This window comes from Larus michahellis, chromosome 1 (assembly GCF_964199755.1).
Source record: "Larus michahellis chromosome 1, bLarMic1.1, whole genome shotgun sequence".
Taxonomy (NCBI): Eukaryota; Metazoa; Chordata; class Aves; order Charadriiformes; family Laridae; genus Larus; species Larus michahellis.
In genome coordinates this window covers 99,007,072-99,022,819 of record NC_133896.1, presented here as the reverse complement: position 1 = coordinate 99,022,819, position 15,748 = coordinate 99,007,072, and the positions used below count along the sequence as shown (strand labels likewise).

The 15,748-nt window shown below is 40.1% G+C and overlaps 1 protein-coding gene across 2 annotated transcripts in view; it reads right to left on the bottom strand.

Annotated features, from left to right (window-relative positions):
* Positions 1-556: 556 nt before the first annotated feature.
* The window catches only part of DCBLD2 (discoidin, CUB and LCCL domain containing 2), a 47,242-nt gene continuing 32,050 nt past the window's right edge, over positions 557-15,748 (bottom strand). Inside the window, exons 8-15 of one of the 2 annotated variants that reach the window (XM_074595461.1) lie at positions 14,932-15,147; positions 13,182-13,306; positions 8,857-9,004; positions 8,282-8,452; positions 7,240-7,333; positions 6,814-6,863; positions 4,982-5,119; positions 557-2,680 (exon numbers count right to left, since the gene is read on the bottom strand). In XM_074595461.1, the coding sequence (XP_074451562.1) occupies positions 2,652-2,680; positions 4,982-5,119; positions 6,814-6,863; positions 7,240-7,333; positions 8,282-8,452; positions 8,857-9,004; positions 13,182-13,306; positions 14,932-15,147 (971 nt within the window). In that variant the 3' untranslated portion in view covers positions 557-2,651. Of the gene's footprint in view, positions 3,855-4,981; positions 5,120-6,813; positions 6,864-7,239; positions 7,334-8,281; positions 8,453-8,856; positions 9,005-13,181; positions 13,307-14,931; positions 15,148-15,748 lie in introns of both variants that reach the window. The other variant, XM_074595452.1, reaches the window with a different exon arrangement.

Sequence of the window (15,748 nt, the reverse complement as noted above, 5' to 3'; positions counted from 1 at the left end):
GCGGCGCTAGAATTAAGAGAAAAGCTTTGGAAGCAAAAGCAGCTCTTTTTTCCAATAATTGGAAAATAGTCATGGTCTAGTTGAAGAATAAACTAGCAACCCTCCACCAATACAGAGGTGGCGTGCTGACTTGGGGTTGAGGCGGCATTTTCTCTGCATCTAATAATACTGGACGGGAGCCTGACTTTCTCATTACGTTAACAGAGGGCAGCTGCCTGTACTGTGCCTTAGCTTCTTGTCATATAGGACTCTAGAGCCAGTGTTCTGCCAGCAGCAGGTAACACCGGCGAAGCTCTTCTAAATACTGCTTGCCCCTGCAGCAGCCTCCAGCAGCGAGGACTGGTCCGGTAAGTGTCAGTTCACTACTTGTAGCACTTGGTGAGATGGGGCAGGGACCAACCCACCCTCTGTGGGTGGTTGTTACATACACCTCCTGCTAGGAAACGGTACAGTGTCACTCTGGGAGGCAGGGATAATCCCCCTTGCAATATGGTCACTCATAAATAAGCCTTGTATGAATTAGACATAAGGTAGGTGTTAAATGCAAACATAATGAGTAAGACGTATGTACAATTTATTTAAAATACTTTTTAACATACATATAAAAACCCCTCACTATTTATACAGTCTAAGTTCTAGCAACATATACAAATACTGAGCAACTACAATACATGCTGAGGTAAGAACATACATTCTGGGAGAATACCCAAGCCAAACAAGATTGAAATACATTTTATATCCATATGTCTTCACATGTAAGAGAGTGCCATTAAATGTACCTCTGCTTGTATTGTACACAGGAGAATTCTAATCTTAAGTGTGTCATGCAACTCACATTTGAGAATCAGTGTTCAACAGTTTGTAGCATACATTTTAAAGCCAACCGTTACATATTCAAACTTATCTTAGCCCTAGCAGATAACCTGTTTAAAGTTGAAAGCAAGGAGCACAACTTGGGACCTATTTCTTTCAGAAAAAGGATTTAAATTCTTAAAAACATCCATTCCAGTCGACAGCTCATGCTGCTTAGATAATGAAACTGCATTATGGTTGCTTAAAAAATAAGCTACTGTAGAGAAACCGTTTAATCAGTACACCATCTTAGCCTGCAGTATATCCACAGTTCCACCATATCTGGCCTAGAGTAAAAATTAAATCCAAGAGTGTTAATTTTACCGACTTGAACACATCCATTTATTTTTATGGTAGATTAATTTTTCTAAGCCTAAACTGGGACAGTTTGAGAATGCAGAGGTTTCTTAACTTGGCTGGAGTAAGTATGGCACATTTTGGTGCAAACAAATAACCTCCCATCCCTTTCAATTAAAATCAGCTTAGATAATTTCAACCTCAGAGTTGCTGCTGATGGGTCTGAACACTTACCTGCTTAAGCAAAACTACAAAGATTGCAAGCTAGCTTTATCAAGCAGAAAAAGTTGGAGTGACATACAAAGTACAAGTAGAGGCAGGAATTTCTTTTTTGTGAATGGGTCTTATATACCGCCCTTACTTACATTCACATTTAGGCTTAAGACACCCAATTCTAAAAAAATAAAAAATTAATAAAAAAAAAAAAATCATTCTCAATGAATGAGAATGAAAGATCACAAAATTGTAGAACTGGGCTTTAAGGTATCACAGAGTACGTAATAACACATTCTAGATGCTGAACAGGCAACAAGTAATTTTGAATTACTGAGTTTATATATAGCCCCTGTGCAAACACATTTTCAAGTGGTAAGTCAGGATACGCCACTGGTATAAGGACATGGTGGCAGCCCTCTTGAACAATATTTTAGTTTTGATTTTAATGTTCTCCACCCAGTTTAAGGACCCCTGGCAATAAACAAGGCTGACTTGAATTATATCACAGAAACAAACAGTAACAACTGAAGTCCATAAAACTGGGCTAATGTGTAGGTAGGGGTGGGAGTCACATGTATAAATTAATTCAGCATCCTCCCAACAGTGCTGTAACAATAAAAATAAAGCATTTTTACTGTGGGGTTTTTCTACTACTTAGGTTAAAAAGCTGTGCTTTGTTTCTAACAAGATAAAAAATATGACATCCAAATTGTTTTCATTTTGTGATTACCTAGCTAAAACTAGTCTAAATTATCCCAAATAGAAGACTGACTGCAATGTTTTCATAGTAGAGAACACTGGAACATTCGAAAGACACAAATTCCATTAAATGCTTCTGAAATGGACACTCTTTGGAACAGTACTGGTTCTCTTGCAAAGGTTTTGGAATCTTTTATACTTCTAATAAGAACAATCATAAGAAAAGCCCTAAGGCTAAAGTTTTTCAGTTGTGCTAAAACGTACCATATGTGCTAAATGCGTGTATAACACAAACTGTGCACCATTAGAATATTTGTGTGCTTCCTTATGCACTCACAAAAGTATATACACATCTTTCTTTGTATATGCTCACATCTTAACACACAACAACAGGTACTCCGGCAGAAGGGAGACGACAGGGGGACGGGACAGCACAGGGAGAACCTTTCTGAATTCAGTCACCTCAAACACCTGGATGCTTCTTGCACACAGACCATCAGGGAAGTCTGAATTTGAGGCAAACGCTATTCAGAGTAGCCTTCATTTAGTAGGGAGAAATGTAAAAGCAGTTGCCGTGCAGTTTGCTTCTATGACTTAGTCTGTGCCTCCCGGATCCCTAGGAAGGAACAAGACTGAGTGGCTTAAGGAGGTGAGGCAGAAAACAGATTGTACGGACAGCAGATTCTAGTTTTGGAAGGCTAACAAAAATGGTGGGAACCTTTTGAGGAACACACAGCTGATGACTTCTAATTCTGTGAACAAAACCCGATATAACCTAATTTAGAATTGAAGCTATTTTATGCCATGAAGTTAATGGGATTTTTGACATCAGTCCTGACAGTAGTTTTTAAACTCCAAAGTTGTGCAGGCATTTTATAGGGTAAAATGAATTTTAGAAGAAGCTATAGTGTTTACACTATAACACTATGACTGCTTTGGGTTTTGAGGTGTCCCCTCGTCTCCCCTCCCCCGCCCCCCCCCCCGAAATAGTACCATTAGCAAGAAGTTACTGGCTTTCGTACTTTTAACTGTTTCTCCCAACTTATCTTTCACATCTATGAATTACTGAAGCTAAGCTTGAAGAGTTCTTCTCTCATGTCTGACAGACAATTGTACAGCAGTAATAAAAAAAGTCCACGGTTTTGCAGGAGACAAGCTGTAATTATATATACAGCTTAACGAAAGGCAGAATTACCGGTTTCCCAGACCTCCGATAACACATCTTTTGGTTCAACATTGTATTATTTAAGACTAACAATATCAAAACAATGCAATTAAAAAAATGAAACTGTCAGCGTTATGGAACTGGCTTTTAAAAACAAGCCATCATTCTACCTTACTCGTGAGCTAACTTAGTTCATCCTTACTCCCAGCGGAATGAGCCACACTCTGTGGTACCTGATACACCAATTCGTCGGCAGCACCTGGCCCTGGCTGCCCCTTTGGTGTATCGTACAGCGCCTGTGCTGATGACGTGCTGTCTGTCCTAGATAAGAGTTTATTGTAAGTTCCAACCAGTGGAGGAGCTTGATTCCCTGCAGCTTTGAAGGTGGAAATGGAAGGAACACCAAGAGGTGTGCTGGGATGGCTGGACATGTCCATGATTATTGGAGTAGCATATTCCGGTCCAGTTATAGGTAGTGGTTCAGCATAAGCATGGTAAACTTCTTGTATGGGTGAATTGTAAGGGTCCAAATCGGCGTAACTTGCTTCTTTCCCTTCCTCTGGTTTAAAGGTTGATCTCTGATGAAGCGTGCCAACAATTCCCCCTACCAGTGGCTGAGCATACTCTGTGTTGAAAGCCCCAACAAAACAAAATAAAAAGACACTTAATGGATTTTATTTTTTTTTTTTACACTAGCATCACATTAAATACAACCTGTCAATAGTTTCACAGAAATTATTATCCTAGATCAAACCAGTACCAACTGATTTGGAAAAAAAGTAGTTTCCACCCAATAGTTAAAGCCACCGGGATAGCCACAACATCTGAATTTCTCAGGTTTATGCTTCTTCCCTTGTAAGCTGCAGTTTCCCATGCTGTAAATCTGCCTCAAAACCAAGTTTTTTTGAAACATTCTCCCCTGCAAAATTAAAATTAAATGAAATTATCCGGCCTGGCTTTGGGTGAAAAGTAGTCCTTGAGGCGGAGGGTTTGTCCTCTGAGGGGGGGAGCCTGCATGTGGTCCGCTGAGGTGTTTTAGTCCAACAGATAATCTGATTTACAAAAACTGGAGGTGAGAAACCTGGCTAGCTGGGTAAAAACAGACAAGCAGCTGAAAAGAGAAACGTAATTCTGCCTCCTGTGAAGCTGTAATTTCTGCCATCAGCACGTAAGCACAGAACAAAAGGCATAGTCAGTCATCTTCTTCTAATGACTGGTTCAGCAAGGAAAGGGCATACGCAGTTATCACTAACTCCTCCTTTTCTGGATCAAAAGAATGATTTAATCTATAGAGTCAGCATAAGGAACCAAGTGCCATATTTCAGATTTGTGCATAAAGATAACAGGGTGAAATTATTTCCGCTGCATGAAGACATAACAACAAAAAAAAATATCCTTCAACTCTTTATGGCGTTTAAGAACAAGTACAAGTAAAGAAATTTTCAATTATTGCGTTAACTTGGGAAAGTGTCTCTGCACAGTACGTCAAATCACTCAATACATACTTCTATGATACTCCGAGAACAGTTTTGAAAAAGCCTGCATTTTAAGAAATGCCCTTACCAACAGAACTAATCATTTCTCCTCTGTTCCCCAAAACAAACAGGAAATAATTAAACGTAGCCAAATTCCTGTCATTTTTTAGCACATCATATATATATATTTTACACACACACACAGACAGAGAGATATATATATATATATAGTTAGACAGATATATAAAAACATGCCCACAAACCCAGTAAAATGTACCTGCAGACTCTGTTTGGAGCATTGTTGGGACTTCTCTTGGTCTTAGGTGACTAATTTCACTGCTGCTGTAGCGTACAGGAGTTTCTTCGTGTTCTGCTGATTTGGTCGGGAGAAACTGCTTCATTCCTTTCCACCATCCTTCACATTTAAAGAAAAAAAAACAAAACACCCAAGACTGCGTATATACTGTGTTTTATGCTACTAAAATATTTTTACACCACATCTTTTATTTTGTAGTAGCAGGTAAACCACTCAATTATCAGTATTTGTAGAACCCTAAGGTTACAAGATATTTTAACATTTTCTGGCAGATTCAGAGGGGACAACATAACTCTCACCCAGGCAACTTGCCCAAATGTTCCCCCTTCAAACACCTGCAGAACTGCTGCAGTCTAGGGAATCTATCCTCGAATGCTCATTAGCAGTGGTTGGTGGGGCTACTCATCACATTAATAAACTCATAAAACACAGAAAATACTAAAATGTCAGCCCTGATTCCAGTTTGTAAATCAAATATTTACACAAAATTTTAGACAATCTCAGATATGATCTAAGAGTAGTGATTTCAGGCTGCTAACGTCATGGTTTTAACGCGCATTGTTGAAAAAGGTTCATCAGTGAATATTTGCAAAAACCTGAAGTTAAAGTGGTCTTTATTCAGTGGAAATGAAAAGGAGTGACTGTGGTCATGAACATTTTCTTGAGAGAAGGTAGGGAGGGTTGGTTTTGTTAGGTCCGCCTCCCTCCCCCCAGCAGCCAGAGCCATTCTCATTTTGCCGGCCATTAACATATTTCGTTGCAGCTGTAAGAGACGATCCTGTAGGTAAAGCCCGGGAAACAGGAGATTCAAAATCACAGAACAATGTTAAACAAAACTGGAGGTACCCTGTGGGAGGGGACAGAGGTTGCACAGAGAAGCGCAGCAATGTTATTTTGATATTGCATTTTGCCAAATTTCCTTTTAAAACAGACCTGCAGACCGAACGTTTAAATTTAAGCAAACAGGAAAAACATCTGGCACATCCATCATTGACATTTAAATACAAGATATTTTGAGCCTAATATTCTAAGACAACAGGGCTGTGACCTATCAGAAACAGACACGTAAGAAATATAAATAAGGCCATTAAAAGGTTTCTTGTCTAAAGGATAAGGCGTACTTAAAACTGCCGGCGAGCAAACACCCAGATGTGGAAATTTTCAGCATGAGGCCAGAGAAGAGAAGCCCGGTCATACAGACAGTACAAACCCAGCTGCTGCAGCAGCCCCTCACGCTGTAGCACAGGCCTTTTCAAGACACTTGCTAAGTGCTGCTTGGTGGAATTGTCTGATCCCAAGTTAATGGGGCACAAGACAGTAGGATGGAAAATATGCCTAAAAGGGGCTGCAAACAATCCCCCATGCTTAGTAGGCCAACAAAGAAAGGCCTTACACAGTAAGGCAAAAGACTTTTTTTCCAGGACAAAAAAAAAAAAAAAAGTACCAAATACATTATCAAATGTATAAAGACATTCCTCATAAATGATTTTTCCCCTCGTGTTGTTTAAGTAAGAGGTTCTAAAACTTTGTTTACAAAAAAAAAAAAAAAAAACAAAAAACCAAACAACCTCTGAAGCTGTAACAGAAGACAAGGCATTTTCTATTTCTGAAAAAAATTCAGAGAATGAAGCAGTTGAGTCTATCCAGAAAAAAAATTCAGTGTTCACTATGCCTACATTGGTTAGAACTAGAGAAGCTTCTGATGGTGGAAACTGTCTGTGTTAATGCAATCTGAAATATACGCATCAAACCAAAAATGCCAAGTAAAGGATTTCATAAAACCATTTTGTTACCTGCACGATCCCAGTAAGGTAGATCATAAGCGCCCTCACTTTTTTTCTTGCTGTGGAAAAAAGAAAAAGGGGATATTTCAGCTAGTCTGCTTATAGGACAATGCATTCATTAATGCTCAGCAATGACCACCTTGGCTGTAACTGGTCCTCAAATTTAAGGTATAAGCCCCAGTAACCTGGCTTGCCATCACCAGTCTGCTGCTACTGGAGAAACCAGTTTTCAGTAAAAGCAATTCTAATGAAGATAGTTACAAAACGCTGTTTTGGTTATGGAAGTGAACACTTTCTCATAGAGAATACAATTCTGAGACAAAGCCCTTCCCCAAGTGTGGACTGGGTAGTTCCCACAGCGATACATGCAGCATTTCACTCCCACGCACCAGGCTAACAGTCATTGACAGCACTTTCATTCATCTGGTCACTTACCGGTTTCTCCAATGCCACGCACAAACTAAGATAAGAATCAGAGTAGTGAAGACCATCACCAGCACTGGAACCAGAACTGCTGCCAATGCCACATCTGAAAGCCATTAAATTGAGTGGTGTCAGACAGAAGAGCTTTTCATAAATCAATTTTTAATTTGAAAATTACTTGTGTAAAGCACATAGTTTTTACGTATAGCGTCTATCACACCAGATCCCCCAGCTAAGCTACCCTGCTGGACGCTCCCACAGCGCAGATGTCAATCAACATCTAGCTCTTCTACATGTATGCAGAGCTGCTATTTTTGCAAGGTTTTTCATCAAAATCAAGAGATTTGTTTTAATAGAAGTAAGATTTTTCGGTTAGAACAATATATGTTATTATTAACAAGAAAAATCAAAGGAGCCCAGGAATACGCAACCACTTAAGCTTGAACTTCCTATGAGAAGTAAATACCACCATACCTTAACAGTTAATCACAACCAGCCTGTGCTGGGTCTGCCTGTGACATGAGACCATCCTGTCCCCTGCCATCCAAAGGACACCTCACCAATGCCACATCTGCAGTGATCTTGCTCCCTTTTCTGACAATTTTCTTTGATAAACAAAATGATGATGCCAGATGATGTTTTTCAAATTTCAAACCATGACTGCTCCGTAAAAGATTAACTATGTTGAAAGTGTTTTGTCCTCAGAAATTATCAAATTAAATAACAAAGCAGTTACATCTGATCAATTCTAAAGGGAAGTCCAAGTTGCAACTTCTCCTTATGACAAAATTTGTTCAGTAATTAAAAGCTGGACTCAGTTTGAAGAAGTTTTGAAAGACGGAACTTAACATCTATGTAACTTGGAAGATTGGTTTTGTTTCTGCATGCAGTTTTTTATCATATGTATATTTAATAACTGGTAAATATTAAAAAGAAAAGATTGGTAATTTGCTATAGTAAATGTTGAGAAAATTTAAATTCCCAAACCACACTTAACATAGGCCAAAGTACTGTAAGAAGTTCCCAAAGCCTTCTACTGCTTAATGGTGGGTACCTTTGGTTACACTTGGAGTCACTGTGGTGTTTTTTATTTCAGGTGTGAAAGTTGTTTTATCTGTCTGCAACGAAGTCTTCACTGAATGAATGAAGTCATCACTGAAGTCATCATTCTTGTCATCGTTCTTGTTCTGAGGTGGTGGTGGCATGGTGATTTTAGGAGCACGGCCTTCAGAAGAAAAGAATTTATATTAAAAAAAAAAAATTGTTGAAGTGCTACTTTTCCCTATTTCCTTTTCAGGAGAAGCAGCTGGAACAGCTGGTTCAAAGCTTTTCTCATGTTATATATCATTATATATGAGGGGAAAAAACCCACAAGTCAATAACATGGAAAGCAAGCGACTGGTGTTCTTTGAAACACTTATTTTCTAAATTACCATGTTTACGCTTAAACTAGGTATTCACCAGGTTGAGGGTAATAACTTTGGAAGAAATTCAGACGTATTAGTTACAGAAGGATTATGCATTTACGAAGTACTTTTTCTCCTCATTGAAAATATACCCCCAGTGTAATCTTTGCCGAATTATTTCATTGCTTGTCTTGCACAGTCGAAAGGTTTTCAGTTGCCTTACCTATACTAAACTGACATCCTAGCAATTCTACTTTCATTGCAATTTTCTGGTGCCATTTTAAGGGGTTAATCCGGAAAAAGCGTGCAATAATAGGTGGAATGAAATTATTGCGAACTTCGTGGTACAATTCAGTGTTCCCTTGAAATATCTGGGGGGTGGGGAAAAAAAAAAAAGACAAACATTATGTTATACAAATGCAATAGCAACTAAGTAATTACAACCAATTTTGATATTTTATTTAGGAAAAATAAGCAGTGCAGAATCCTGAAAATTCACCCCAGAACAGTGCTGCTGCCTGCACATCTCCACTGAGATGATGCCTATTAAATATATAACTAAATAAAACAAAGGGGTGTTAGTGTGCGTGTATGCACTCAACTACTTACTTCAGAATAAAGGTACCATGTAATATTCTACAGCTGCTCCCCAGGCAATGGCTGCTGGTAAAGACATCTCATATGTTTATGGCCCTGCATAATTCTAACTCAGCCCTTTTCTGGTATTTTGCACTTACTCTTCAGGTGTATATAGCACGCAGTTGCAACAATGTGAAAGCAGGAATTACGTGGTGCCTTCGCACAGCCTCATAGTTTAAGCATAGTCTGTCCTGAGACTGGGTACGGCGTTTATTAGAAAGCATTAAGAGACACAGCCAAGTATGTAATCACACTGTCCTCTAGCGGTTGCGTCTGCAAGGGCTGAACCACAAGCAAAATCAGAAGGATTCAGGTTCAGAATGTGAGCGCTCTTTTCAGGGTCCCACCTGAAGCCCTGAGGTTCTGCAAGAGAAGGGCTCAGGCTTTGGTCCTTCACTGCTGGGCCTCGCACACAAGGAACTCATCAAAACTTGACAATACAGAACGGGTTTGTCTGGTTGAAATTTAAAACCGGTAAGCAGGTAGTCACTGTATGACGCAGCGTAAGCACACTTACACATTTACAGCCAACTACAGATTTTGCACTGAGCCGCTTAATACAGAAACTAGGCCCAGTACTGCAACCCAGCAGAGCCATCCCATCATCTTCTTTGGGAGGGCTGGTTTGGTATTACTGTGTCTTCGGATAGGAAGCGAACTGTCTCTCCGTGTCAGGGCGCAGCAGTTGGGCTTTGGCTCTGCAAATGCAGCTCTTGGGTGCTGCTGCAACACATCACCATAGAGGTGGCAGTAAATGAGTAACACGTTTGCTTACAGTGGTTTTTGTATTGCACTCTTGTGTTGAAATTTTTGTACCAAAACAATTAGAATATCCCTACAGGGATATTCCAGGAAGCTATCCATTCAAAAGTCAAAAAAACCCCAAACAACCCCAGGGACCTTTAAGGGACTCACACCTGGGCTCCCTGACGTACATTACCTGCCTCCGCTCTCAAAAGACACACAAGTCCCATTACTGTTGCTTAAGCGTAAGAATTTTGGTTTGTCCTTACATAGGCATTAATTCTCTTCATGTTTGAAAGCACTGACTGACCAAATAAGACACATAATTTTGTTCGGCATGGAAAAATAAATCACTTGGTAACTTAAATGCACTACTTCATCTTTGAGTGCATTGGTTTTTCTACAGCTTCAATTAGTAACGGGCATTTTCATCCTTAGGTATGCAAGTAATGCTGTCAAACTAACTGCTAACCTAGTCATGATACTAAAAATCTAGGTAGGCAAACACAAGGGATTTGCCTTGAAAGCGTACAGTCTCTCTTCTTCCCCAGCTTAGCGCAGAACAGATTTACAAGCACATGGCTCTCAGTGATATTGTCCTGCTCTGAATTAAGGCTTATTGTTCTCAAATATACTTACTAGCAATGAATTAAAACAGTTTAAAGGTGGGAGCAAGTCTATGGTGTTATTTTGGAAATAAATGAATAATACAAAGCAGGCACAGTTAGCGTGTCCAGGTGTTCGCAATCTAATGAGACGTGGCAAGAACACAGAAGACCAGGTTCCAATTTACAGCCACTTTTCCCCTAAACTAAGGCAAAATTATTAATTTACTTACTAATCTGACAGGATTGTAGCTACAGACCTCAACAGAGAATTATTTGTTTTGGTAAAGATGTAAATGAGAAGCAAAATATAGAGGTGACTCTTTGAGGGGAACGCGCCCAGCCCACACTGCTGTCCTGTATCCTTGTTTGCGCTGTGCCATGCCAGGGCCCATGACTACAAGAAGGTACAAGCTGCCCCCGGCTCACCAAGCAACAAATGCAAAAGTTACAGATTAGGAAATAGACGCCCGACACTAAAAGTCTCACATCGGGTTTCTGAGGATGAGCATGGAACAGCAAAGGCAACACGAATCATTAACATTGACTATAATCTTCAAGAAAGCTTAACAGTAAAGTAGTTCTTTACTCCAGGCTTTTATTGTTCGAGCTTTTGATGTCAAGTGTTATGCAAGCAACTTAACTTTATCTGCAGCTCTGTATTTTTTGTTCATTTAATTTTTCGCTCAAAAAAAATGCTCGAGATCAATACAGTGCAAGTTTTTTGATAAGGACTTTCATATTCTGTTTATTATCAAACTCTCTCCATTTGCCTCTGTACCGTCAAACAAAACTTTGCCAATGCTGCAGCTTTAATTTGTCAGTTTTCCCCCAATTGAAGCATTTTATTCCCTTTTTTCATAGACAAAAGTTTTAAGAAAAGCTTTTCCTGAGTACTGACAGATCTCTAGAAGCTATTTCAAAGAGGACTACAGGAAAGCCTTGGAAAAGCTTCTAGTCTCATGAACAACGTTAGGAATGTCAAACATTTTTCAAAAAAAGGGGTAATAGCACCTCCTGGTCTGTCTGGTGTGCAATTATGTAAGGCTCAGAGGGGGAAGCCCGCAGGCATGTGCATCCAAAAGCAAAGCTGTATCAAGGGAGATGATGTCAGACAGAGGAAAAATCTGCTATTTTGAAGTGTAAGAGATAACTGAACCCTTATTTCTGTCGTTTAACTACAGCTGGCGCTTCTGGGTACGTCTGGTTCTTCATGCATTGCACCTAATACAAGGTACATACAAGGAGTGCAAAAAAAGATCTGTTGCCTGTAATTTCAAGCTCCACAATTCGTTTAATTTCATGAACTTGCAAGAAAAACAATATGCTCAAATTAAAAGGCAACAGCTGCAGAAGTTTTCTAAGAAAATAATCGAACTACACATGAAGCTAAATCTAGGCAGCTCACTAGCTGAGGTTTTATTTTACGACCAGGAGAGGGCACTCGAAAACTAGCAAAAGATGCTGGATTTTGATTTGTTTTTCCTTGAATACTTCATACTAACAGTCTGGTAGTTCACGTGTTGGTTCAAGGAGATGGACCAGCCCTGACAGTGAAGTCTCCTCCTTTCAGGAAAGTTTCCTACTCTGGTTACGTTCAGTGTTCAAAACGTTCAAAAATTTAACAAACAAAATACTTCAGCCTTTCACTTCATCAACAGGACGCTACATCAGACCTTGAAACATTCTTAACCCACAGTAAAGAGAAGAAACCAAGTACAGCTAAAGAGTTACCATTCTTGCGATCCTTTCCTAAAAAGTTACTACGTTACTAGTTACTATTACATGGAGGTAATACCACAGGCCTCTGGAAGTAAGGTAAATTACATCCAAGAATTTTAAGAAAGGGCAGGAAATTCTAGTTCCAGTCAGGTTACTGCGAATCCTCTCCTTTGTTTAAGAAAATCTGATCTGAACCCCTGGGAAGACCAGGTAGGACGTTAATCTTCTCATTTTTACTGCAAAACTGTAAACATGAGGAAAATAAGATTATCTTGCTGCTAATGTTAGGTAACTTTTGTGTGTGGCTAAGGATTTGCAATCTGAACATACCATTTCATTTTTTAAGAATGAAATTAATGAATTTTTTAAGCCTCTCTGCAAGGGCTGTTCTATTATACCAGAAACAAACTTGCCAGTATTTTGTCAAAAATTAAGTTTAACAGAAACATAAAAGACATAAAATTATACAATCCCTAACATTTATTCTGTAACCACAAGAGGATAAGAAAGTAAACCTTAATTTTGAAACATACAACCTATTTTGAAAGAAATCTGGTTATTCTTACAGGGAGGCAGTACCAGACAGCCTACCACTGGCAACAGAAGTTTCTTGTAGAGAATATTCCCATCCCAAAACAGTAGGAAGAATACCTCTGAATTTCAGAACTGTTCAAATCCTCACGTATTTTCATATTTTCTTCTGCATAGAGGCTGCTTATGATTCAAAATTACACTGAAAAGGACAGCTATTTAATGCTTCCTCACTGTATCAAAATTAGTTGTATTTACAATTGTGAAATCTCCGCAGGACATACCTAGAAAGTGTGTGGTATTTTACCTTATCTTTATCCATGCCAGGTTCTCTGTACACTGTCCATTTCTGTGCATCATCACTGTATAAAATTCTGTAGGCTGAGACGTAGTAGTAGTACTCTGCTAAGGTTGATCCAGTAGTTACGATACCTGTGAAAATGAAGGTGCACAGTTAAAACAAAAAACTGGTACCAGTTTGTAACAATTAATAGATCAGCTTCTGAATCCAGAGTTATGTAGTTGTGATCTCCACTGGTCCAGTTACATTTCAGAAAAATTTATCCAAGGTGCCAAGGTCAGACACTTCTGCAGTGACTGAAACTTAATAATCATTTTACTTACTTTTGTATTTTAATTCTCATTTTATATAACCTTGCTAAGCACTTTTCCCCCCATTCCTTGATGGAGACGGCCTCTTGATTTGACCGTGGCCCACTCCTGTCTCCACCTGCCCAGACGGCACCACGCTTCCCTGCTTTTGTACTCCCAATGGAAAAGCAAGCTTGAAAGACCCGTAGCTTCCTAAAGCTGACACTTCAGCGCTGCAGAACGACTCACACAGGAAAGCTGTTTTGTAAAAGCTTATTAGCACAGGAATTAGAGGAGTAATGTAAAATCCAAATAGTCCCCAGGGAGGTAATAACAAATGCTGCTGGTAATCCCGAGTCGCTTAACGATAGGAAGCCAGGCTGCTGATGTGCATGTGCGGCTGAGTTTCCAGAGACCAGCTCCTGCATTTGAGAGAGAGACAAACCCAAACTGATCAAAGGAAGACGTTTCACGATAGTCTTAAAGCCTGGGACTCGACGAAGCACTCTACTTAAAGCCACTTTATTTTTGACTTAAGTCAGATTGCAAACATGCCAATTAACAACAGCAAATCACCTCTGACCAATTAACTCGATATAGAAAACACTTAAGGTCAGCACAGAAGACACAATAGCTGCACTGTCGCTACTTAGGCTACCCACCCCCCCACCCCCCACCCCCCCCGAGGTTAACCCCAAAATGCAAATGCCTCAGCAGGTCACTAGGAGCAGGGGGCCACACTGTGATCAGCAGGAACAAGTAACCATGAGCTCGCTCGCTCAGCACCCAGCATGTGAGGCAAACATCCAGAGCGGACTGGGAAACGGCACCTCCAGCTGCCTCGCCAAATAAACACAGCAACTAAAATCACAATGGCTGGTCCTTCACAATCTCCGTGAAGGAGGAGCAGAGCCTAACCCAGACTCTGGCTGCATCCGTCTGCACTGTCCGGTCCACTTGCTGAGGGGCCACCACCTCAGCCCAAGCTCCACTTCAGGCAAGGAGGTGAAGGGGAGGGAGGCTGCCAGCTGCTTTACTCTGTCCGCTGCTTATCTCACATTGCACTCCAACTGTTCCCATCTCCACTGCTGGATTCACTACAGGCGTGACAGGCAGTAGGGAAAACCTAGAAACTGAAGTCAGTATACCCGCATCAGAAGTACTGGTGGACTGAGCTGACCGCATAGGGATTTGCACCTCCAAGGAGACAAACAGCAGGGAAAGGGAAGCATCCAATATCCAATAAAACCACAGTAAACACAAATTCTGATGGAAGAGGTGTTTTCTACTGTGAAACTCCATCTGTTTAACTCCAGGCTTCTCAGTGTATTAGCTAGGACATGGAACCAACTTTGCTGTAATGGTAATTAAACGTTACCTGGACTTTAAGATCAAGCAGTGGAAAAAAGGATGTCAGTAACCAAACTTTTGGAATGCTGCTTAAAAGCCACATCAGATTCACTTACCTGTTATTCTCTTTTCTTTATTCAAGTCAATCTGCAACCACTGATGTTCATCACTGATAAATGCAGCCCAAGAAGGACCAACCCTTTTTAATCTGGCATTTTCAGGTTTCCAAATGTTCACTTGTCCTGTTTGGTCAGACCACTCAAGAATAGAGGATGCCGTGATCTGGGAATCAGGGATTACCCCAGATTCCATCCCCAGTGTCCCATAGCAACCTGAGCAACAGAAAAGGTGAGGATTCAAAATGAAAATTCAAGTTACACAATTATTTTACCTGCTTGGAGTTTAACACTTCATATGCAAATATTAAACTGCCATCTAAATTTATTCCATAACCACCCTACCAACAAAACACACTGTTGTCTGCTTTCTAGAAGTGATGCTGGAACCAAACTTATGGTTTTGAGTACTGCACGGTTTATGCATGCTCAATATTAATGCAGATATTCTCTCAACCACCACCCACACAGAGCACTAGACGAGAAGCTTCGGGGGAGCTGCCGTGGTTTGATAGTATGTATGGGTGATGCAGAAATGGGAAACAGACTACTTGGTCATTCTTTCCTTTTTTGTGTCTATATAACTTCTTGTTTTTTAAACGCACCTCAGTATCACAACGATAATTCAAACAATACACCAAAGGTAGGAAGCCATCATAATCCTGGCCCTGAGCTCAAACACATTCTTGAAATCAGTTGTAATTTTTTGTCACCGTTCTCACTAGAGGTTTCTTCCCATATTGCATTTTCCTGTACTCCTGGCTAAATTTCCTTGCGGCTGTTGATATCCATTTGCTCTTTGCTAAAATCTTGTTCT